The sequence below is a fragment of the Myotis davidii genome, unplaced genomic scaffold (genome assembly GCF_000327345.1).
Source record: "Myotis davidii unplaced genomic scaffold, ASM32734v1 scaffold189, whole genome shotgun sequence".
Classification (NCBI taxonomy): domain Eukaryota; kingdom Metazoa; phylum Chordata; class Mammalia; order Chiroptera; family Vespertilionidae; genus Myotis; species Myotis davidii.
The window spans coordinates 184,107-210,499 of record NW_006383017.1 but is presented as its reverse complement, the minus strand read 5'-3'; the positions used below and the strand labels follow the sequence as shown (position 1 = coordinate 210,499).

Sequence of the window (26,393 nt, the reverse complement as noted above, 5' to 3'; positions counted from 1 at the left end):
AGATACCAAAGCCAAGGGAGTGGATAAGTTACCTATTATTTGGAACCTAAGGAATGAGGAGGTTGGCTCAGAGCTCATGGGCTCATCCCACTGGAGGTGAGTTGTGGGGGAGGGATGTTCAAGAAAAGCAAGGAACCCTCCCAGCCCGCCACAACCCTGCAGAGACCTGCAGCATCCTAGCCTGACACCTACCCTTTGGCTCAGATACTAATCTAGCAACCCAGGGGCACTCCGCTGCCTGAGATGGACCCATCCATCAGACAACTCATCTTTGGAGATCCCTGCTCACATGCCTTCTTGTTCTATAAATGAGAATAATCCTATGGCTTTCCTTCACTGCAACATAAGCAAAATGATTCTGAATCAAGTTCAGTCCCTCTGTCACCACCCTGAGCTCTGGTCTCCAGAGTCCCTCCAGACCAGTGCTAGGCTCAGCCACTTGCTTATTAGCTGGGTGACCTTAAGTGGAGCCGTGGTTTTCTCACCTGTCAAGTGGGGATTAACGCCATTCCTCAGGCCTTGTGTGAGGATTAACTGAGATAAGGCATAAAAAGCTGCCTGGTACATGGTAGGCACCCAATCACTGTGTTTAGCACTCAAATAATATTCTAATTTAGTTTCTATAACAATCAAAGTTTAAAAAAAAGTGTCAATTTTGTGATCTGGAAAAACAACAACAACCACAACCAATAAAGAAATAGGAAGCCCAGGTCATGGTTGAACAGTGACCTATGAATGCGGAGGTGGCGGTTCGATTCCCAGTCAGGGCAAATGCCCAGGTGACAGGTTTGATCCCCAGAGTGGAGTGTGCAGGAGGCAGCTGGTCAATGATTCTCTCTCCCTCCTCCTCCCTTCCTCTCTGAAATCAATAAAAATATATTTTAAAAAAACCTTTAAGAAAAGATTTAAAGGGGGGAAATCAGATATACTCAGTTCTCATATATGAATGGGATGGAAAAGGGCATATGTTTTTAAATAACCATGTCCTTGTCCTGGCCAGTGTGGTTAGATGTCATCACTTGCACTGAAAAGTTGTAGGTTCAATTCCCGTTCAGGGCACATGCCTGGGTTATGGCCTCCATCCCCAGTAGGGAGTGTGCAGGTGGCAGCCGATCAATGCTACACTCTCATCGATGTTTCTCTTTCTCCCTCTCCCTTCCTCTCTAGAAATTAATTAAAATTTTTATAAATAAACAAACAAACAATGTCCTCAGATCTAACTGCCCCCCCCCCCAAAAAAAAACATCAGGTCTGGCAGGCAATAGGCTAGGAGGCTGTCCACTAGCCTTAACAAGAGAGGCAATGGCTCCATGAGCGTGGGATGTGAACAGCCACCAGGCTGCTGGCCAGAGGCCAGTTTCATGGGGGAGACTGTAACTGTGTAGTCACACTCCCCTGCAGTTTCAGCGACAGTCCTATTTGCTTTTGCTCCCTGGGTTGGGATGTTCTATTATTCAACAAACACGAATCCTGCAGGAGAGCTGAAGAGGTCAGACGCTCCAGCACAGCACTGGGGACTGCTGTCCCAGCACCCCAAGGATCTAGCTTGCTTCTGCGTGTTTCCTCACAACGTGAGATTCACCTCCTTGCTGGAAGCAGGTACTGGTGTTGAGCAGCTGAGGCCAAACTCTGACACTCACAACCCACCAAAAAAAAGAAGGGTACCATTCTGGGCAAAAAGTAGAAGAGGCAATAAAGTTACTGGCATCCTCCCAAGAGCAAATCAGAGCCTTTCTGAATCCTTTGGGAGAAAAAGAACTCCCCATAAGTTTCCATTTTCGAAGCCCAAGGCTAGTTCTGTTCAGTCTAGTCACTGTGGTTTTTGTCACTCAGCAACTCGAACTGCAGTAGAAGCAAAGTCTGGTAGGATATGCACTAGTGGGGACAACAAGGTGTGGGAGTGGGAATCTAGTTTCACCTCAGTCAGACTAGCCCAGGTCAGCTGTTAACCTCTGGGCATCAGTTTCCCATCTATGAAATGCAACGTCTGCATCATCAGGCCTTCCCCTCACTGGCAAAGAGCAACGACTCAAGACACCAATTTTCATGAGAATTTGCTCAAAGGTGGAATCACTTTCTATATGATGTTAAACCAGCTAAGCAAAGAAATGGGTTCCTCCTACCAGTCACAGGCAGCTAACCAACCAAAGCTACATGTGTCTGATTTCCACTCCATGGTTCCGATCATCCTTATGAAATTCTTACTTTCGTCAGTGAGCAAAGGCACTTACATAGGCTGCTGATATTACAGAATCAAACTGTTCAACAACATCTACAGAGATGAGAGTTTCTTCCAGGCGCTGTGTTCCGGCTGAGAGCACAGCCTTCCCTCCCTTCTTTCCCTCACTTCCTGCCCCCCCCCCTACCCCCAGAAGGGGCAAGACACACAAAGCAGCTGAAAGGTGATAACTGCCCGGATGGGACGGCTCACAGAGCACTAGATTCTGATTCTCCATAGCGAGCTCAGTCTTCAACAATGCTCTCAAGAATTTATTACCACTATTGTTTTCACCGATTTTATCTGTATAGTTACCTATTCTTTATGGCAAGTGATAGTGGTTTTTCTACTGACAAGCCTATTTTACAATTGCCTTTTGAAGTAAATATAAAAATGAGTAGACGTAAAGAAAAGGATATGCAGAAAATACTGGTACTTTCAGAAGGCAGAAATCATGATGGTGACATAAGAAAGCCGAAGGCCTTAGAGGCTACTCTGGGAGGTCTATGGTTGTAACACTGTCATGGCCACGTATAGCATCATCATGTGTGCGTACACAAGAGAAGAAATGACTAATTCTATGCAAGGAATCTGAAGAGGCATCTATAAAGAAGAGGCATCTGAGTTGGTTCCTGAAATCCGGTGAAAGTGAGTGGTCACGGGCAGGGAAGATCAAGGCCGAGGCACAGGGGTGTGAAGAGGGAAGCACCGTCAGCAGTGAGGGGCTCGGTGCCACAGATGTGAACCCTGAGGCCAACACGAACAGCCCACTGGACACCACGTGCTTTGTAGGCTCTTCGCTGGGTAAGAATCACACCATTATAAAAACAGCTTTCGTCTCAAGGACCACATGGCTGCCTGGAGCACCATGTTCAGGGGGAAGAACATCATGACTGCGGTGGAGAGGCGTGCAGCAGACCCTGATCTGGATCCAGGCTCGAAGTTTACAGCTGAGGAAACTGAGGCCCAAACACGGAGCTGACAAAGAGCACGGTCTGAGTAAGAACTAGGTACCGACTCCATGTTCTTCTCGTTCTGTGCTCCAGGACCCCCTGGCCTCGGAGCCAAGAGCATACAAGGCCACATTCATTTAAAAAAGCACATTTCTCTAAAGCCCTGAGTCAATTAATTAAGAGTCTTAAATTTATGGGTCCAAAACAATTAAGCTCTGTGGCATAAAGGCCCTGGTGACTTCACCAGTGAGGAAAGGCCAGTCTCATCTGCAAGTGCATCCCCGTAGAGAGTTAATCCCAATAAAAATCTTTCCCAGGTTGTTGCCCAAGCCGAGTCTGTTGTGCTGGGCCAGACGTCCCACGTGGTCAGCTCGCCTGTGAACAGTATGGCCTCCGCTAGCTGGGGCTGTGATGAGGAGCCACTCTGATTGTCCAACAAGGAATTCTCGAAGCTTCCACTCTCATCCTAACTGAACCTTCCAATCTGGAATAACACTCAAGACGACTGAGGCTGCTGGTCTGTCAGAAGTCCAAGCCCCATAACCACGATCTTTTTTTAGTTTTTAATTGGGGAGAGTCACTGTGGCTGAGCTACATTTTCCTCTCCTTCAACACGGATCCTGGAAGGCAATCAAACCCCTTATTTCTCACACATCCATTCTTTCTTCCAACTTGTTCTCATAAAAAAAGGGGGGTGGTGTGGGTGGGGGTACCTGTTGTTTTCATGAAACTGCCATTCTGCACCCTCTTTATATGGACATCCAACAAGTCTGTAAGACTATGGATCACAAATTAAGTTACCTGGTATTTTTAAAGGCATGGATGCCACTTAAGTTTGAAGTCAGATTTTATTTTATATCTAAGTCTAACTAACACCTTTTAATTACATAGACAGCTTAAATGAAACCTCAAGCATGCTGCAATTTACACGTGTTTTTCTTCTCTTTGATCTGCCTGTGAGGTGAAGAGGTAATCTTGCTTCAAGGAGGGGACAGAGGTGATTACCCTAAATGACAGCCATATGATAGCACAGCCAGGGACACCAGTTTTATAAAGGGGGTTTCTAAAGAACAAACAGCAACCTGGTGCAGCAGTCACCCTCCCTGAGGTCCATCCTGCCATTCTCTTCAGTGTCCCAGATTTTGGGGGAGGCGGGAGGCGGGACATGTGATCTAGGCTAAGTCAATCCCAACAAACACCCTGGCCCGTGAGTGGTTGAGGAGAAAGCAGGTGACCCAGCCTGTGCAATCACAGTGAGCCTCGGGCTCCCCGCCCTCCCCTCGCCCCCCCCCCCAAGACTGTGGGGACCAGAATCTGTTAACAGTGGAAACCAAAACCTTTGTGGCAGTGGAGAGAGAAATTAAAAAGTGATCAAAGCCACAGCTGCTTTTACCAACCAGGCTAGAAAATACTGTCTTCTAAGAAAAAACACTTCTTGTGGCTAGGATGTGCAAGAACTGGAACTCTCATACACTGTTGGTGGAAATGGAAAATGGAAAAATTGGAAAATGGTTTGGCAATTTCCTAAGAAGTTAAACATACGCCCACCATATGATCTAGCCATTTACTCAGAAACCAAGGAAGTATATGTCCATACTAGGCTTGGACAATAACGTTCATAATGGCTTTATTTGGAAACAACCCAAACGTCACCACAGAAGAATGTATAAACAAATTATGGCAAATCCATACGATGAAATACTGCTCAACACTAAACAATAATGAAATGTTGACACATGCAGTAAGAAGAGTGACTTTCAGAATAATTATACTGAGTAAAAGGAGACAAAGAGTATATACTGTATGGTCCCATTTATGTAAAAGTCTAAAAAATGCAAACTGACCTATAGTGACATAAAGCAGATAGGTGGTTGTAAAAGGGAGTGGACAGGGAAGGATGAGAGGGAGAAGTTGCAGAGGCACAAAGAAACTTTTGGGGCTGATAGATATGTTCACTATCGTGGTTATGGCCATGATTTCCCAATGTTTGTATGTATGTATGTATGTATGTATGTATGTAACAAAAACTATCCAACTGCACAGGTTTTCAAAGTCATTCTGACAGAGACAACTTCTTTCAGAGCAAAATAGGGGAAACATAGCACATGACTGATGTTTAGAATTTAAGAATTTTGTCCTCAATTCAGCGGATACAATCATATCTACGTATCATATGTGTGTGTGCGTGTGTGCATAAATATATGTGTATATATATACATACACATATATGTGTGTATATATTGCAAAATGATCCCCACAATAAATGTTAACGTATTTTCTGGTTATAACTTTTAAGATGCAATACAGCACTCTTAGCAACTTTCAGTATTATTAACTACTAGAGGCCTGGTGCACAATTTCATGCACAGGTGGGGTCCAGCTGGCCCACCCCGATTGGGGCCAATCGGGCCAGACAGGGGGAGGGGACTCGGGGAGGTTGCCCAGCCGGCCAAATCGGGACAATTGGGGTAGGCTGTCCAGGGGGAGAAGCCGCGGATTGTTGGCCGGCCGCCCCACCCCCTGGACGAACTCCCAGTCAAACTCCTGGTCGAGGGGACAATTTGCATATTAGCCTTTTATTATATAGAATAGTCACCATGCTGTATATTACAACCCCGTGACTTATTTATTTTATAACTGGAAGTGTGTGCCTTTTTATATCCTCTTTACCCATTTTGCCTACCCTCCACCTCCTGCCTCTGGCAACTACCAATCGCATCCATCCATCGATGGACACTTAGGTTGTTTCTATGTCCTGGTTATTACAAATAATGCTGCAGTGAACATGAGGGTGCGGATATCTATTTCAAGTTAGTATTTTTATTTTCTTTGGATAAATACCCCAGAGTGGAACTGCTGCATCACAGGGTAGCTCTATTTTTCTTTTTTTGAGGAACCCCTATACTGGCTACACCAATTTACATTCCTACCAACAGTTCACAAGGGTTCCCTTTTCCTCACATCCTCACCAACACTTGTTGTTGGTTTTTTTTTTAAATATATTTTATTGATTTTTCACAGAGTGGAAGGGAGAGAGATAGAGAGTTAGAAACATCGATGAGAGAGATACATCGATTAGCTGCCTCCTGCACATCTCCCACTGGGGATGTGCCCGCAACCCAGGTACATGCCCTCGACCAGAATCGAACCTGGGACCTTTCAGTCCGCAGGCCGACGCTCTATCCACTGAGCCAAACCGGTTTCCGCAACACTTGTTTTTCTTTTTGATAATACACATTCTAACAGGTTGAGGTGATATCTCATTGTGGCTTTGATTGGCGTTTCCTGTACCTGTTTGGCCATATGTATGTCTTCTTTGGAAAAATGTCTACTTAGATTCAGTGCACGCTTTTTAACTACATTGTCTTGGGGCTTTTTTGTTTTTATTTTTGTTTTGTTTTGTTGTTGTTTTGCTATTGAGTTGTAAAAGTTCTTTATATATTTTGGTTATTAACACCTTATCAGACATATGCCTTGCAAATATTTTTCTCCCATTTGTAAATTGCCTTTTCATTTTATTCTTGTTTTCCTTTGCTGTACAGAAAATTTTTAGTTTGATATCATCCCAGTTGTTTATTTTTACTTTTATTGCCTTCTAAATGTACACATTTAATGTGTCATTTGTTGTATGTCAATTACATCCCAATAAAGTAGTTTTGTGTGTTTCTTTAAATCAAACTAAATACTTCTGAGCCTGGGACACCAAAACCACAGTCCCCTAGACAAGGACCACCAAACCACTGCTTGATTGGGGCCATAATGCACAGGTGTTCTTCGACTGCAAGACTCACAACACTCATTCCTCTGCTGAAACACCCCTGACTTAGGGACCTTTACTACTTTTAAGGGCAATGCGCTATTTCAGCACTCTCTTGCGATATTTCCTTGAGAAATAAGTCCTTCACTTAGACAATAAGCAATTGACTGAAAGCTCCCGGAGGCAGATGTTTAAAGCTCCTTGCCTTTGAGAAACTCAGGCCTGCCATGTTCACAAGCTACCCCATGGGAGGGGCCTCACATTCTGCTGTTATTAGCTCAGGAGTTTCAACATATACTTGGGGAGTGGGAGGGAGTAATCCTGCTATGTGTGAATGGCTTTTGTCTTAATATCATCCTGACATCTTGAGGATGACCTGTTTTCTGTCTCATAAGCTGGGCCCAAGCTTGTCTTTAAAACAAACAAACAAAATAATAATACTTGGTTAACCTCAGTAATGCATTGTAACAGCATGAAAATTTTAGACATACATTTTATAGGAAAATATTTCCAACACACACACACAGAAAAGGGGGACAGAAAAAATAATACAATATATTTCACCATGCAACGGAAGAACTAAGATGGTACAAAGAGTTGCAAGCCACTGCACACCTCTTCATGACTGCACTTCCTTCTCCCCCTGTCCCAGGCAACCACCACCCAAAATTTAATGACCATTCTCATGAACAGATCTGTATTTCTATTACATTTGTAAAACTTTATAGAACAATATCATCGTGTATGTATCTATCTTCCTGCCATGTGCTTTTGCTGCTCAACACTGTTTGTTAAGCTGATCCAGGGTGATACACTTGGAGAAGCGGCTGGCACCTGGGTGCATCCCCTTGGCCATGTCTGATGTCAGCCAGTGGCATGGGCAGCTCTGTGCCAGCTCCGATCACTTCCTGGGACAACATACCAACTCAAGCACAAGCCCTTCCTTTTCCTTTTTGCCCCCAGCAGAGCTGACACGCATGGGCGCCCAACCTGGAAGTTCAAAAGAATTAATGCCTCCATCACTGGGGAACAGGAGCGGGTGGCCTCCAGTGTGCTGTCCTTCTCCAGGGCAAGGCAGAGGCGTTCTGCATCCTTCTCAAGAGGTGCCAGCAGAATGAGCTCCTGCTGCCCATATCAGCAACCTTTTTTTTTCTTTTTTAACTGATGATTTTTTTATTATTATTTTTTAATCCTTACCAGAGGACATTTTTTATATTGCTTTTAGAGGGTGGAAGTTTTAGGAGGGGGACAGAGAAAAAAATCGAACCTGCAACCCAGGTATGCATCCTGGACTGGAAACCAAACCCAAGACCACAGGCCAACATTGTAACCACTGAGAAAAGCCAGCCAAGGACAATACTGAGTGATCTTTTAAGTCAATTTTAAATTATCCAAAAGTGTGATGACCGAGTGCACAGCTTCACAACCTGCTAAGAAAATAAAGAGGGGCTCAGTGGATAGAGCGTCGGCCTACAGACTGAAGGGTCCCGGGTTAGATTCCGGTCAGGGGCATGTACCTGGGTTGTGGGCACATCCCCAGTAGGAGGTGTGCAGGAGGCAGCTAATCGATGTTTCTCTCTCATCGATGTTTCTAACTCTCTATCTCTCTCCCTTCCTCTCTGTAAAAAATCAATAAAATATATATATATTTTTTAAAACTACATACAGTCTACATATTCATGCATAGAAAATGAAAGGTAATCTTAACAATTCCTTTGTTATCTTTGGACATGAAACTATAAGCAAATTTTCCTCTTTTACTGTTTTTTATGCGACTCTCCCATTTCCACGCAAAAACATGTACAGTTGACCCTTAAAAATATGGGGGTGTTACAAATTTACCAGGTGACCGAAAAATACACAGGAGTACTTGGAGATACAGGAAAAAAACATTTATTTTCAGATGTTTCGCATGTAGTATTACAGTGACTTAGGGGAGACTGTTTCTCTCCAAATCCTGTGCAAACCAATATGGAGGAAGCTCTCCCTTTATACCCTTTGGTTTCTTTGTCCCCCAGATATGGGTGGGACTTCCGGACCTTTTGCAGGCTTTGCAAAAAGCTCTGTGTGTTGGGATGGGGGCCGTGAGACCACACCTAAAGGCCTGGCCTGGTGCCAGCACTGATAACCCCCTCCAGGGGTTGTGTATTGTTCATGGTTTATGGCCTCTGTAAAATGGGAGTACTTAGGTAAACAGGTCTTGCAAGACCAGATTGTGGAGAAAGGGGCAGTGATTTAATTATAGGCTATCGAGAATGTACATTACGTTACTGGCACAGATTCAGATTGCTAGCCCCCCAAAAATGTCTTATTTTCCCCATCAGGGGTGAGGGGTACTGACCCCAATATATAACTCCACATGTAACTTTGAACTCCCCTGAAACTTAAGTTGTCCCTCAGTATCCACGGGGAACTGGTTCCAGGGCCACCAGGGGATACCAATATTCACAGATGCTCAAGTTCCCTATGCACACACAGTCAGCCCTCCACAGTCGCCGATGGATAAGAGTACATGTAGTTACTGAAAAAAAATTGTGTATAACTGGATCTGCACAGTACAAACCGGTTCAAGGATCAAATGTATGACTGCTAAATAGGAAAAACTAGTAAGTGCTATACAAATGACAATGGGAGTATTCCTACAATATACTAGTACCAGCAGGGAGGAGGTCATGTGGAAGGAGCGGGTAGGAGTGCCACAGGGCTCCAGGGATGAGTAGAGGGTGTGGGCATGGCCCCTCGATGGAACATAGGGACTTCGGGAAGCAGAGAGATGGAGGAAGAAGCTTTGAAATAAGACATACACTTTCCTCATCACACTCCTGCTCCCCAAGAATGACCATCCCTTTTCTGACACCACCGACAAGAGGAGGCCCACCCAGCATCCTTCCTGAGCAGAGCCTGGGTCCAGCTTCCCAACAGGACCTGTGGTCCCCAGTGAAGTGACTCCACTCCAGCTCTGGGAAGGCCGCTCTGGGCTGAGGGTAATCCATCCCCCTTGGCAGGTACTGGTTCAAGAATGCCATGTGATCCAACCTGGGCCAATGACACACAGGAGAGATCTGCTGCCAGCTCCTGGGAATGTTGTTCTTGGCTCATAAGGAATTCCAAAGAGCAATCTCTCAGCCTTGCAGGACGTCTCTGCTGTGGGAAGCCACAGGGGAAGATGCCCTAGGACTAATGAAACCAAGACAGCAGAGACCCAAAGAGCGGGGCCCTTGGTGACAACACTGACCTCAGAAACCCATAACCCACTCTCTGCGCTTGCTGACATGCGCCTTGCAGGTGAGCCAGTTTGGGGCCCCATTCCTCGCAGCTGGATAGATCTAATTGCCCTCCGCCAGCCCCCACAAGGCCCGCTCCTCTTGCTGTCCATTTCATCCTGACTCATACACAGTATCTTAGGGAATCACAGCACCATTTGGGGTCCCTAGCCCCGTAATCTCTTCTGAACACTCTGATATCCGTTAGCATAAGCAAACCAAACCCCAAATCTGACATCCTTCAACTTCACTCACTACCAGCCTGGAGTAGTAAAAACCTGACCCCTCAATCAGCAAGTATGGGATGGCTTGTTAGCACGTCCTGAATACTTCTCAGGTGGCAAGTACTTTATAAAGTTTAGTTCATTAAATCTTCACTCCCACTCTTTCACGGAGAAATGATGATTATCACCAGTTTACAAGAGAGCACTGAGGCTCCAGAGAAATCATGCAACTCAATCCTAAGTCACACAGTAAATGCCAGATTCAAACCCAGAGCCTCCTGACTCCCAGGTCCTCACCCTTAACCTCAACCTGCCTCCTCCCAGAAACCCAAGGGAAACAGGTGGTGCCCCTGGCTAGCAGATGGACAGAAAAATCAGATGCAGCTCCATATCCCACTTCCTCAAAGAATACCGTCCATTCCTGGAGATTAGCCTGAGGTATTTCTTGTTTTGTCGAAACTAAAGGACATGCTAATCAGAGGAAAAAATTAGTGCTATAAAGAGTCTATTAGGCCATTTGGTCTTATCTTTTCTATTTATAAGTGACATAAACTCTCCACGAAAGCTCAAAACTCAAGTCAGGCTTTAGGGGAATAAGGTTGGTTACCATTATATAAAGGGTTAAGATGGGTCACTATTCTAACACCATAAGGACAACAATGATATAATTTTAATACACTTAGTTTTTCTAGTCAATCTAGACTGAAATAAATGTATTGTTCATTTAAAAAAAAACCCTCAAGTTTATTTAAAAAATCATTTTCTAAACAAGCCCTACACACACGACAGAACTTAGATCTGTGGTTCTCTCACTGAAAGCAGTGGGGCCTGTCCGGCTCTTCACCTACATTCAATCTACTCCTATGACTCCCATTAGACCATGAGCTCCCTGAGGTTGGTAACCCAGGTCAGTGACAAAGTCCCAATCCCCTCTTAACCTTCTAGTCGCTGCCATAGCTCCTGGCACAGTTCCTGGCACTGGGTACTTGTAGACAAAGCACCTATGCATTACTACTCTGAGCTACTGGGGACCCTCGATGGATCCCCTTGCATAACAGAGAGAACACTATTCTCTTTCCAAGTATTTCTCAATCCTCTGAGTCGGTCCTGGAGAAAGACTCAGTGTGGTGCTAGGTTACTCTGAATACCTTTCTATCTCTATCTTTTATTTTTTTGCATTGGTTTTTTTTTTGCTCCCCTTTTTTATTGAATTTATTGCAGTGACATTGGTTTTAATAAAATTACATAGGTTTCAGGTGTACAATCCTATAATATATCATCTGTGTATTGTATTGTGGTCACCACCCCAAGTCAAGTCTCCTTCCATCACCATTTTACCCGCCCATACACTCTTCTTCCTACCACCCCCCTTTCCCTCTGGCTAATTTTCCTTTTCAACCAAAAGAGTAGGCTTCTCCCTGAGAACAGGCAACAGCACTAGATGGGATTTAATCTATTTTAGGTTTATTTATGGTTGCCTTCGATTTACCTAGTGACACCACTTTTCCGTTATGATAGTGACACAAAGTCTCCTTTTCAAATACATTGGGAGTGAGTCAACTGGCCCTGGACAGTGTGACTCAGTTGGTTAGAGCGACGTCCCATACACCGAAAGGTGTCCCGTTCAATTCCCGGTCAAGGCACATCCCCAGTCGGTCAGGGCACATCCCCAGTTGGGGTGCACAGGGGAAGCAACCAATCAATGTTTCTCTCTCACATCAATGTTTCTCTCTCACTCACTCCCTCTCTCTAAAAAAAAATAAAATCAATATGAACATATTTTTAAAACTCACATACATTTGTTTTAAAAGTGAATCAATTGGCTCTGGCCAGTGTGGCTTCGGGTTCCATTCCCGATCAGGGAACACACCTAAGTTACAGTTCACTCCCCAATCAGGACATTGTATGAGAGGCAACCGATCAATAGCTCTCTCTCCCCGCCCCCCCCCAAAATCAATAATTAACAAATAAATAAAAGTGAAGAGGGAAAGTAGGGGAGAGAGGGGGCAAGGGGAAGAGATCAACCAAAGGACTTGTATGCATGCATATAAGCCAAACCAATGGACATGGACAACAGGGGGATGAGAGCATGAGTGGGGCGGGGATGAGTTCACATTTGTAATACCTTAATGAAGAATTTAAAAAAATAAATAAAAGTGAGCAAATGCAGGGAGAGAATGCTAAGTGAAGATGAAATAGAGACAGCGATGGGATTATGGCAAAAATACTGTCAGTGGCTCCTTTACGAATGACTAAAGTTTGGGCAACACAGACCTAGACCAGTTCTCCCACTGAACAGGCTGGGACAAGGAGGCAGGGCCTCTCCAAGGAGCGGTGATGGCAGAAGCAGGCCCAGGACTACGGTCCAGATCTGGGTCCTGCCCTCTGCCTGGGACCCACCATCTTGCCAAATCCAGCGTGTTGTGGGTGGGTCACAGGACCAGAAACCCATGCCCGGAAGCAGAGCAGCTTAGCACCTGCCGATTGTACCGATAACACCTAACTGATGGTCAACTTTCATAGCAGGCAAAACAAAAGCTATTGTGCAAATGTGTACATTTTTGCCCTGTCACATGGAAACAGCACGCAGGCTGACTAATTTCCCATCGTTAAACATGAATGTCTGCATTAGTCACTCACGTTAAGTAAAACCCTCATAAATTCTACCTTTGGGAGAGCTGCTATGTGTTCCCTATCCCCACAAGAGATAACCTAAAAATGACATTCCCCTAAAAGGCTGCAGCATGGGGAGGGTGGCCCCACCAAGGGGACAGCAGGCAGCTCATCTTTGAGAGGCAACTGAAGGAAGCAGGCAGTTACACAAGACACAGACAGATCCCTTTGGCCCAGCAGGGCTAGGGCTAGCGTATCCCTGAAAAGAACTGAGAATGAGGCACCCCACACACACTTCCCCTTTTGGGCTCAGGAGTCACGGATTTTGCTGTTGCCAGCCTACCCAGACACCCAGGCCCAGCAACCTTGATGCTGTTTGTATAGGGTGTGACCCTGGGAGTCCCGTTTCCAAGAACGACTGTAAAAATGGTATCACCAGTCCTGTGACAGGAGGTTGGACAGTGCTCGGTTGGAGACCACACCCAGGGCAGCAAAAATCCCGGCAGGTGGTGCAGGCAGCCCCACCAGGGTGATCCCAAACGGCACAGGGACTAGAAGGGAGAGAAAGCGGAGCCCTGGGCCAAGGCAGGAACAAGCCTGTCTGGAGGACTGTGTGTGGCGGGGGTGGGGGGAGCAGCTGGCATGCTCCCCTTTATTCCAGATTGAAAGTATACAAGGCAGTCAGCCCAGCCTCACCTCTAGCACAGCTGCTCCCTCTTCAGCCTCCTTGATTAAGCCCTGAAAAGGGCAAGTGGGAGGTGTGGGGTTCACAGCAGGAGTGCTGAGCTACCACCTCAATAGCAACAGCTGTCCTTCACTGAGCCCTCCTACGCCTGATGCTAAGTGTGCAGGAGGCAGCCGATCAATGATTCCCTCTCATCATTGATGTTTCTATCTCTCCCTCTCCCTTCCTCTCTGAAATCAATTTAAAAAAAAAAAAGGAAGGAAGAAATGGGAACGAAGGACATTCTAAGAGACAAAGGAGAAGATTAAAGAAAGGAGGGGCAAAGAAGTGAATTTTAAAAAATAGATCCATTAGTCAAACAAGACAAGAGGGAAAGTGAGGAAAGATATCATGATTTTCTATCCTAAAGGAAGGATGGCCAGAAGACTAGGAAACCCAGGTCACTTCTTCTACAAGAGTCCAGGAGGTATGAGGTATTTTTGACCAATTTCGGTGTATACTTCCACCCATCTCTTCCCTTTCAAGAGAATTAGGTCACTTCTTCTCCAGTCTGAGGGGCCACCGTGGGTCCAGGAATTAGGAGGAGGAAAGGAAGGCGGCAACCACATTCATGGGCACTTACTGTCTGCCAATGGCTGGCCCAAGGCTTTACTGGGATTGTAATATTTAATGGCACCATTATATATTATAGACTGGGCACTATTACAGGTTGGGACACTGGCCCTCAGAGAGATCAAACAGCTTGCCCCAAGCTCCCAGCTAGTCAGGAGCAGGATCTAACTAACCCGCACTCTTAAGCACACTCAGGAATCTGTATCCAGAAATGGTTGCCATTCCATCTCCTCTGCCTCGAGCAAGCTCAAGGCAAGACGATTCCATGGGCCTGGTGTCCTGGGGCTGTTGAGAAAATGATGTCTCAAAAAGCCAATAACACGAAGACCTTAGGGATGTACATAATTTTCAGACTTCTAAAAGTTCCCACGCAGACAAGGGTGAATCAAGCTGCCCAACTACATTATATTAGGGGCGTATTTGAGACATATATTTAAACTGCTAATGGAGCTGAGATACTAAAAGGTAAATGAATTTCTATCCTGGGCTAACCATTAGCAAGGTCACAATAGTTACCAAACATAATAACTATTATTTTTAAAATATATATATTATTGATTTTTTACAGAGAAGAAGGGAGAGGGATAGAGTTAGAAACATCGATGAGAGAGAAACATCGATCAGCTGCCTCCTGCACACCTCTACTGGGGATGTGCCCGAAACCAAGGTAAACGCCCTTGACCGGAATCGAACCCAGGACCCTTCAGTCTGCAGGCCAACGCTCTATCCACTGAGCCAAACCCATTAGGGTCATAATAACTATTATTAAGAGACACTGGCAGTCCTAATAAAAGTTGGTCCTGAAAACTTTTAAGTCAGAAAGTGGCCGGAATACTCCCACTCCATGGTTCACCAAAACATATTTCTAGGCCAAGGGAGACTTGCACACCATAATAAGCCTCAATTACTAGTAAAACCTCCAATTTTAATGTTGGCCACAACTCAGTAATAACTCAAGGATGAATCTTGTTTCAACCATTAGTACGACCAAAATTATATCACAAAACATTTCCAATCCACAGTCTTTCTTCTGAGAAAATGCATCTCCCTCTTCCCAAGTTGATCAAACAGCAGCTGTAAGCAAAACTCCTCAATGTAGAAAGAGACATGTTAAGATTCTTCACAGGTAATGTGTTTTTAATTTGTATTTCTTTATGTCCTTACAATTATTTTTACAAGTAACTACAAATGCAACTTTTTTATGTCAAAAAAAACCCCAACCTATTAGATGTGAATTTAGAAGACAGGCGGAACTGATGGTTTTCCTTTGGGGATTAAAATCTCAGACAAGGATGTGAGTAATAGTCTGCCACGTACTCACTGGCTGATCTGGGCGTGCCTCAGTTTCCTTGCCTTTATAACGGGGATTAAAATAATAACTACATCTCGGGGTTGCAATGAGGTTCCACTTAAGTTACTATTGAAAAGCATTTATCACAATGCCAGGTACTGTTAAGTATTCGATATATATTCACTATTATTAACAAAATTATTACTAAGATTATAGTGAGTCTCAGTGGCTTCCTTCTTTATTCATTTTCTGAGCCTCACATGGCAATTCGGAAAAGGCCTTGTTCTCTAACAGTTGGGGCAAATCATAGATGTTCAGAGAACGAAGTACCGAGTTCTTTAACTTCAGCATCACTGTTCCACAAACGAGGTGTTTTCCTGGGTTCCCAGGCCCAGTTGTTCACTGCACTTAATTCCCATTTCACTATATGCAAAGGACAACTATTTTGCACTTTCTGAAAGCAAATATATTACAAACAAATCAATGTACCAGACTTCTTATTCAACCCACCTATGCTAGAGACTGGTTATTTATTTAGTAAGTTATTTACTATAGTCCTTCTAAGTGCCAAGCTCAGAGCCACAAAGGTGAACAAGAGCTAGAGGACCTGCCCCTAGAGCAGTCATGATCCAGGGGGAGGACTGTGGCTGTCCAGGAGAGGGCCTCATGCCTTCCAACCTCAGGTGTGACTCCCCATGGATCTCAAACAAGAGTGCCAAGGGAAAATACAAAAACAGGAGAGGCAATGATCAGAGATACAGGCCCTGCAGGAAGTGTAACAGGACACCTGGATCGCTTCCTGTAAAGGACTCCACCAGAGAGGCATTCCCCCAGGACCAGCCAGCTTGCCTCCTTTCGTGGAGATAAGGAATGTGACAAGCCACTGCCCGGGTGCTTGCAAGCCAAGATCCACAAGGCTCCTCCTCGGAACTCTGTCTTGTTCCGCTCTGGGAGGCCGGAAGCTGCCCCGTCCCTCCTGCAGCACATCCATGATTGTCCACCCTCCGCTTCTTCTGAGGAGGAATCTTATACACAGAACCCACACCCTGTTCAATTAACAGAACCTCGCCTGGCTGGCATGGCTCCGCGGTTGAGCTTTGACCTATGAACCAGGAGGTCATGGTTTGATTCCCGGTCAGGGCTCATGCCTGGATTGTGGGCTCAATCCCCAGTAGGGGAAATCAATGATTCTTTCTCATCATTGATGTTTCTATTTCTCTCTCCCCTTCCTCTCTGAAATCAATTATTTGTGTGTATGTGTGAGTGTGAGTGTGTGTGTGTGTGTGTGTGTGTGTATTTGTAACTTAACAGAACCTCAAAGTCACAAAGGCCTTTTGAGGCCTCCTCCTGACCTCTGACCTGCTTTACCCCACCAAGGGAACAATCACTTTGTTCTTGAGCAAGAAGCACCAGGCCCAGCGGAGCTCCCACAGGCTGTAAAATACCAAATAACTCTTGTTTCCCTTGAACATCTGATAAGTCGCTTCAGGAAAATCAGGGTGATTCGCACAAGCAGTGCAGGACCAGCCTGATAAGAGCGTGACTGTTTTCCTGGGGGAGCAGGGGAGATGGAGGAATCTGATCTTGGCCACGGAGAACCCCGGCCTCCACGGGAGGCCCGCCTCTGCCTGGGTCACCAGCAGCATGCGGCCGACTGTAACACCGTGCCTATTGGTCAGAAGGAAAGCTGACTGCTGCTTGCCTTTTCAAATCTTAAAATCTGAATTTATGGGCCGCAGCAAATTTACATAGTCCCTGCCACAAATCCCCACCCATTTCCCTATAGCTCAAAAGCCAAAATTCCACACTGTGTTCCAAATACTTCCAACCTCTTTGGTTGCCTTTATATCTGAACGGAAATTCCAGAAAAGCTGTCTGGCGTGGCAAAGGCTGACCAGCCTTATGAAAATACCCAAGAAAGGTGACCCATTTAGTCAAAAGAGCTTTCAGATCTCCATGAGAAAAGGAATTCATGCCAGCATAAAGGGCCCTCAGAGAGGGAGAACAGGAGTGCTGTGTTAACGCCCAGACCTTTCACCAAGCCGGGCCTGCGATTCTGGGGAGCTGAGCACTGAGTGGGCCGGCCCACGGGCCAGGCTGCTCTCAGCAGGAGGCTGCAGGAGAGGCGCTTGGGGACGCAAGTTCAGCGCTGGTGCACAGCACGGGGTGGCCCACAGGCTCCGTGAAGATGACCGGGGAGTGGCTGCCTGTGCCAGGGCTGCTGGACTGATAAAGGCCGAGCGCCAGCCAGGAAAGAAAGGTTCTGCTCCCAGCAAACACCACCCAGCACACGCTCCACCAGGTCATCATAACAGGTACGAAGGGAGGTCCCTGACAGAGCACAGCTGTGCCGAAGGGCTGTCACCAAGGACCTCCAGACATAGGACATAGCTGGTTCACAGCAAAGTCCTCCATGTCTCCAAGCAGTATGCGGTGAGCCCGGCAGGGGCACCTCCTCCTCCCCTCCGGCTTCCAGGCCTCACGGAGAAAACCCCGCCCCCGCCTGTCTCCCCAAAGCAGCCTGCAGCTGGTCCCCACTGTCCAGGTCTGCAGTGAAGCCACTATCCCTGGGAACCAAACGCAGGCAGGCAGAGGACTAGAGAGATGCCTCCAGAACCAGAGAGAAGGCCCCCTTACAGGTCTAAGGTGCCGGAAAAGGTAAGGCAAATGGGCCAAAAATAGTTTCGTTTTATAGTAGGAAATTTCACATTACTCTAACTCAAATGCGTCAAGTTTCAAGCAAAATAAAAACCAACAGAACTAAAGCAGTAGACAGTCTCTCACTACAATAGGTCTATTTTACTTTCCAAGTGTGGAACCCAGCTTTGACATTAAAACACTTTACAGCCTGATGCAGGCAAGCATCGCACCTCGCCTGGGAAGAGAGGCAGATCCAAGCACCAGTATTCTCATCCGTAAAATGGAATAGATGTAAAACCACTCACGTCGCAGGGCCCATAATGAGGATTAGAACAAATAGAGGTAAGGCACCCAGGACAATGCTTGGCAGGCGGCAGGGATGGGAAAATACTGGGCACTATGTTAGAGGTGGGTGGGCACGCCCAGATAGATATTCGGTACACAAATGGCATCACCAGTGGGGTTCGGGACCAAGAACAGCCAAGGACTATGCAGGAGGAAGCCCGTCCTCCTCGCCAAGCTGTCTACCTGAGCCAGGTTTTGATGGGGGAAGGGAGGAAGTCAGATGCTCTGTCAGAATAATTCAGTCTCACAGCCAGTCCTGACTAAGTGAAAAACCAAACTGCTTCTGCGCTTATGGTTAATCCTGGGAAATCTTCTGACCAAGGCCATTCCACTGCACAGGGACTTGTCAAAAGGGGATCAGGGAAGGCAAAGGTTCTTTGGTAAATTTTGTAACCAGACAATGAGCATTAGTAAAATGTCATCAAATTGTTTTCGTAACTGGACAGTTTGCAGAAGAGGTGACAACCATCTATCTATAACTTATCAAATGAATGCATTTAAGGCAACTGCTAGAAGGCTCTTAGAACAAGGGCAACGACTTCATATAGAGCTCAGTATTTTTCTTGCAAAGAAAAATGATACTAAGTGGGCACGATTAAAATGCCCAATAGCCCTAACCGGCTTGGCTCGGTGGATAGAGCGTCGGCCTTTGGACTGAAGGGTCCCAGATTCGATTCCGGTCAAGGGCATGTACCTTGGTTGCGGGCACATCCCCAGTAGGGGGCATGCAGGAGGCAGCTGATCGATGTTTCTCATAGATGTTTCTAACTCTCAATCCCTCTCCCTTCCTCTCTGTAAAAAAATCAATAAAATAAATATTTTTTAAAAATGCCCAATAACTCCATCCTTTCTAAAATGAAGACCTACTCTCACCTACTGTTTTATCACTTTAGTCGGAAAGAGAAGCACGTGGTTTTCTAATCATCTTTCCCAAGAAACTCTCTCCCCAAACACGCACTCAATTTCCCAAGAAAAGTGACCGAGGCACCTTAAAAACACAAGGCCACTTCCCAAGCCCCAGAAGAAAGTGGTATTGTTTATTATTTGGTGGTTATTGAGCATGTTTAATGAATAACTAGATTTACAGCAGTAATATAAGGTGACTTCTAGTAGAATGAGGCAATTTTCATCATGAGAAGAGTAGCATGCATTTAGATGGAAAGGGCTCTTTCCACTGGATTTATTTATTTGGTTCAACTTGTTAGAGGAAAGGATTATAATTATATCCAACTCCTTAACTAAGGTAACTAAAGATGAACACTAAATGCAGAATAGCAATGGGGGAGGGGGGGAAGGGAATTGTGAAAACACAGGCCTTCGGGGGCCTCCAAGTAGGTAGGGTACATGCACTCGGAGGGCACATGAGATAACCTGTCAGAGCACGGGAAAAACCAGACCTTACATCTGGATTTGTCATCTAAAGAGAAACTATGCTTTACCTATATTTCATATGTAGACTGACAGTGGTAGAGGTATATCGCTTACAAATATACACATATGAGGAAGGGGCCCATTCAGAAAGTTTGACGAGGAAATGACTGAAGCAATGGTTCATCCATTTCAGTTGGGCTGGCCTACCCTTCCCCAAGCTCCTCGAGGAAGATGCTCTGATGCCCATCTTCACAGCCTCAGGAGCCCCGCGTGAGTCAGTGTCTGCCTACCTCTCCACCACCTCCCCCAACCCCGCCATCCACCTCCACCTGACACACTCTTCCACTCCTGTGTTCACACCTGCCTAAGTCTAGTCAGGCTTCAGGTCTCAGCTTAACTGGCCGTTCCTCCCAGGAGCCCTCCAGACCACCCAGCCCACTCCAGCCTGAGGGAAGGCCATCCTCTCCTCCCCTCCTCGCTCCTCACAGCTGGGTCCTCTCCTCAGAGCAGACAGCAGCAACTAGAAGCCGGCCCTCCACCCTGACCTACTGAATGGGACCTACATTTTAACAGTCTCCAGGTGATTCGTGTGTGCCTAAAAGTTTGAGAAGGACACTCCCTGGTGACACGTCTCTCCTCCGCGCTGAGCAATGTGTGACGCAAGCCAGGGGCATGACTCATTATTCCTGTGGCCCTCGAAGTCCATCCTTTTTTTTTTAATATATTTTTATTGATTTCACAGAGGAAGGAAGAGGGAGCGAGAGAAACATTAATGATGAGAGAGAATCATAGATCGGCTGCCTCCTGCACACCCCCCACTGGGGATTGAGCCCACAACCTGGGCATGTGCCCTTGACCGGTATCGAACCCGGGACCCTTCAGTCCGCAGGCTGACGCTCTATCCACTGAGCCAAGCCAGCAAGAGCACAGTCCGTCTTTCATACATTTTTTGAATGAGGAAAGGAAGAAAGTAGGATTTAGGGAGGCATCTTCACCAGAGGTGAAGGGAAGGGAACAGCTCTCACACCAGATGACAGCGCAGTGGAAGGACTGGCAGAAAATAGACGGAAGACAGTCCTGGACTCTGGTTCAAAAGCACAATAATGTGATTAATGATAATGCCAGCACCATGCGGTAGCTTAACCCAACAAATAGAGTGCTCTCACCAGCTCTATAGTACAGGGAAAGCAGGATGATGTGGTACCTCTGACCATGGAGCCACTGCGGGCAGAGCCCAGAGGCTCAGAGCCCAAGGAGCAAGGAGCCATCCTCAACTAGCCAGTGACACCCGCCTCACAGCACGGGACCAGGACCCCGGGCAGGGACGGGGGAGTGCCGCGAGACACAACTTGGCTCCAAGTCAAAGCCCCCCTTCAGCACAGACTCTCCAAGAATGAAGGCGGCTGCTGACTGGCATGCTGGCTCCGCGTCGCTGGAGGGGCTCCGCAGAGCCCGGCTGCCATCTGGAAGTGATTTGGCCCAGAGATTCCTGAGTGGGGTGGGAGGTTGGAATGACCAGCTACCCGTCCAGCTCTCGGGAACAAAGCTGCTGTGAATGGGCCCAGAGGCAGCCATAACACAGCCAGGGGTCATCTCCTCCCAAGGAGGGGCACGCTCTGGGCAGTCCATCGCCCTAGGAGAGCAAACAGAATTAGCACTGGCCACCAAGCCCTCTGCATGTGCACGCCCTCCAGCCTGACTTCTGAGAGCATTCTTGGACAGTACCTGATGTATTTAACAAACACTGACGGAGCACTCACTATGTGCCACAAATTGTTCTAAGCACTTCTTTAAGTGTTGACGTGTTTGATTTTTAATAGAGATAGGTGCTGTCCCCATATTAGTGATATGAAAACCCAGCCCTGGCCAGAGTGGCTCAGTGGATAGATCGTCAGCCTGAACACCAAAGGGTCTCGGGCTCAGATTCCCAGTCAAGGGCATGTACCTGGGTTGCAGGTTCTAGCCGCCTCCTTGGTCGGGGCACATGCCAGAGGCAACCAATCGATGTGTCTCTCTCACATCAATGTTCCTTTCTCTCTCTTCCCTCCCCCTCTCCCTTCCACTCTCTCTAGAAATCAATGGAAAACATACCATGTGTGAGGATTAACCAAAAAAAAGAAAGAAAGAAAAGAAAAGACAACCAAGGCACAGAGGTGTCTTAATGGCTCCTTAGCAGCAGGTGGGATTTGAACGAAGGATCACTGCTCTTAACAAGAGCCACCAGGGCACAGGGGACACTAATGTGTTACTTGTTGCAAATGGCCCCAAACGTGTTAATTCTGACAAAGCATGCTATTGTGCTAGTAACTTTTTAAACATTCTCCGGGCCTGAACTATATTGCCTAAAAGGCGCACTGGCACTTTGCTAGGTGATTCAGAAAAGAGTTGCATTTAGAATTAGTTGTACGTTATTTGGTGGAAGGAAAAGGGCTGAGAGGCACGGTGACCCACCACCCTGGAAACACTGCCCAGTGACCCAAGGTCTTGGGAGCACGCACCCCACCTGCTCTGGGGCACTGGCCTGGCACGGGCACTTTAAGTAAACATTAGGGTCACGCCGCATCCTCTAAAAAGGCAAAAATTCTTTTTTTTTTTCTGAAGGATCAAACCAAAACACACCACCCAAACTTCTAGGCAGCCTTGATTGTCATTCCTGGACTCGGAGACCCCTTTTTCTCCAAGTTGGCTGGCCTGCCCAATGTCAGAAAGGTTTTTGGAAAAACAAGTAAATAAAACTGCCAGCTCTGGCAGACGGCTACAATTAAATATGCTGAGGCCTCACTATGAACTGCCCAGGATATAACAAGAAACTGAAGAAAATCTTTAACTTCTGGATGGAGCCTAGCTAGGATGGGCCCACCTCACCCTGAATTGCAATTGTGAGTCAACAGCCAGGGCTATCTTTCGGTGAATTCTAAGGAGAAGAGCCACAGTCCTCCGGTGGCTTTTGACCTTCCGTGATCTCAGAGCTGGGTGCCTGTACACAACTCCAATGACTACCACCACGCACACTGTTGAGAGTTGTCCAAAGCATATGGAACTCTGTGTTCATTCAAAGATACCTTCCCAGATCCAGACTATGGGGTAAAACACCATCCGCTGGGTAGCAGAAAAGTTCCCCCACACACACACCCCCACCCCTCAAAAAAGTCAGTGAACACAGAGCAGCCAGTCCCTAAACAAATCACTTGGACACAAGGCGGAAGAGACACACTGATTCTGCTCAACTCCAGACGGGACACTGACCTCACGGATCCTTAGTCACAGGTAGGAGGATTAGTCCTCTCAGGACCCCGAGGCCTTGGGATCCCTGCTGAGCTTGCTCAAGGCCGGAGGCTACCCCAACATCCCAGACTTAACCACCTGTTGCAGGGGCTCCCTGGTCAGGGGAGAGGGGCTGCATTTACTCATTTCTGACCCTGGAAGGCAGGTCACTGAAGGCTCAATTCAACAACGGGGTAGACCTGGGTTCCAGTCACCATTTACTTAGCAGGCGACCTCTGCAAGTCACTTCACTTCCGTTTCCTCATCTTTAAGTAGAGATAACAATACTAACAAATCACAGTTATAACAGTAACCATCTCCTAAGCACCTGGTCAGGACTGGGGCAAGCCCGGAAGCCTCCCACGACTTGCTGAAGCAGCTCATTATACAGACAAGGAAAACACTTGAGAATTCCAGGTGGTGATCAATGAGGTGATCAACAGAGCACCTTCCCAGGCCCCCAAATCGGAGCTGGTGTCAATCAACACAGCGGTAAGCAGTAAGTACTTGAGCTCGATGTGCCTTTTCCCTGAAGGACTACTACCCAGGACTGGCCCAGGAGCAAAAGGAAGAAGCCTCAGGCTTTACCCCCAACAGGAGTCCCAGCACTTGACATTCCCTCTCTCCAGAGGCTGGAAAACCTGTTTGTTTCTAGATCTTTCTGGAAGAGCGACTAGGCAGCCAATGACAGGATTCATAAATGTGGTAGCACCCTTTGACCCAGGCATGCTACTTTGGGGAATATGATCTAAGAAATCATTTAAAAGGAGAAAATAAAACAATGGAACTTGTGAGGGAAGTGGCTGCCAACACCCGTAGGCCCACAACCAGGGAAGGGGAGGTTAACCCTGGAGTGTCAGCAGAATGGAAGGCCTATGGCCTGGGTGGGTTCCGGAATGAAAACCGTGAGGATCGAGTAGAAAACTATACCTAAGGGACCAGACAACGTCTAGAATGAGGCCCAAGCTCAGGGCATTGATGGAAGCCACGCTGGAAACAGCTGCAAATCGTGTAAACAGTTGGTAAATTAGGCAGTCCAGGATTTTCTGGTGCTGTGGTTTGGGTTTTTTTTTTTTTCATTTGTTTTGTTTTTTAAAGAGATTTCATGTCATGTTTGGATACTCCTGGTTTACTTTAAGTTTCTTTGTTCAGTTAATTAAATAAATACACATTTTAAAACAAAGAAGAAGGGATCCCCGTTGAGCCCAGCCAGGCCTTGAGATTCCTCAGAGGGGTCGCTAGTTTCTGAAGAGGAAAGAATTCCAGGAGAATACTGAGGTTCTCTCCCCCAGTTACAGACAGACACAAGAGCATGCCACACAGCTTCCCTCTGCACAGAAGCCACCCTTCAAGGGAAGGCTGGCTGGGCGGTGGCAGCTGCCTGGGCCCAGGAAGCAGCCCTACCTGCCAGGACAGGTGTGGGGGAGGAGAGGGGAGAAGGGAGGAGACTCGGCCTAGAGGGAACCCCCTTGGCTGGAGAAAGTCCCAGCAGCCACACACACACCCACACTTTCTTCCTGTCATGGGGGTCACAATAAGGCCTGGTTTCCTCAGGAAGAGACCTAGACCCAGGCCTGGGCCTGGGCCAGCACCTCTCCAGCAAGACACTCACTTGGCAGAACATACACATACAATGTAAATGCACACACATTCTCTGCGGGCAGGCACACACCCACACACGCTCCCTCTTTGCACACACTTGTTCCCTATATGCACATGCTGTGTGACAGCCCTTCCCTCAGCAGCCTGGGACCCTCCTGGAAGCCCTCCCCTAGCTCAGGTCTGAGTGGGGACCTCACCCTCATTCTTCCTCCCCAGCTCAGGGGGTGAGGGACACAACACCAACTCCCTGCCCCCTCTCAGGAAGACCCCAGTGAGGGGAGGGCGGGGAGAGGAAAGCAAAGTCTCCTTTAATTGTCACCACTTCCTTCAATTCTTGGCTGGACCCTCATGCTGCCACAATTTGGGCGAGCGATTTAATCCTCTGGACTCCCTAGTCTGCAAAATGCATCTAACGCTCCAACACTCCAGGCTGCAGGATGTGTAAGGACTGAGATGACCAGACGGCTGTAGGCACACAGCACTCGCTGGTTTGGGGTCCCTGCAAGGCAGCCGTTCCCATGACTACCACCATCTCTAAGTTTTAACTTCAGCCTCCAGAGCCGGCTCATCCGGCGGCGCCCAGCCAGAGCCGCACTGGGAGTGGAGCGAGCGAGGACGACACACCCCCTGAGGCTCCCCTTCCCACCTCCAGGCCCACACCCATTCCGAGGCAGCGGGGGAGGGTACCTGGTCCCGGTCTCCACCTGGGCGGGGAGGCCTCAGGCGTAGAGAACGGTCCCTCCCCAGGTCGCCTCCCCAGGCCTCGGAGCCAACGCCCATTCGCCGCGGCCGAGCGCACCGGTCTGGGCGCAGCGGGGCGAACGCTCCGGGGAGCAGCGGACTAGGGTCTCACCCCCGGGGACCGCAGAGCAGAGGTTTCCAGTCCCCCAAGTTCCGGCAGGGGCGTCCTAGGTGCAGGGAAATGCCACAACCCCACCGCTCCCCGTGCGGCCCCAACCCAAATCCTCAACCCACAGCTCTCCAGAGACCCCCCGCCAGGACGCACGGCGGGGAGCACTGCGGGGAGTTATCCTACGAGGTCACAGCCCAGGGGGTGGCACCATGGTGGGGGCCTAGGTCCCCTGTGTCCGCACAACCCCGGGCACGACGTCCCCAGCCGCGGCGCGCACAGGTAGCCTCAGCCTCCCGCAGGGGCGCACGCAGGGGTCGCCCGCCCGAGCCGGGCCGGGCCAGGGCACTCACCGATGGACACGAGCTTGATGTTCTCACGGTCTAGGAACTCGAGCGCCACGGACACGTTCTCCAGCTGCATCTGGCGGAAGGTGGGCCGCTGGTGGTACTTGCGGTACATGCGCTTCTGGCTGAGCACCTCGAGTAGCGCGATGAGCCGCAGCCCGTCGCTCAGGTCCGTCTGCAGGTTCCCGATGCGCTTATTCACGCACTTGAGGTGCTCGTTGCACCAACGCGTGAACGTGTTCTGCTGGATCTTCTTCCACGGCGCGTCCTCCGCCAGGTCCTTCTCGGTCACCGGCATCCTGGCGGCGAGGAGAGCGCAATGCGCAGCGAGCTGCCGGGGACTGGCGTCGGGAGGCCC

At 47.8% G+C, this 26,393-nt stretch overlaps 1 protein-coding gene across 6 annotated transcripts in view; it reads right to left on the bottom strand.

Moving 5' to 3' along the window:
* Positions 1-26,387, bottom strand: part of FLNB (filamin B) — a 133,958-nt gene extending 107,571 nt beyond the window's left edge. For all 6 annotated transcript variants that reach the window (XM_006779108.2, XM_006779110.2, XM_006779112.2 and 3 more), the window contains exon 1: positions 26,042-26,387. In XM_006779108.2, coding sequence (XP_006779171.1) covers positions 26,042-26,333 — 292 coding nt within the window. In that variant the 5' untranslated portion in view covers positions 26,334-26,387. The remainder of the gene's footprint in view (positions 1-26,041) is intronic.
* Positions 26,388-26,393: the final 6 nt, after the last annotated feature.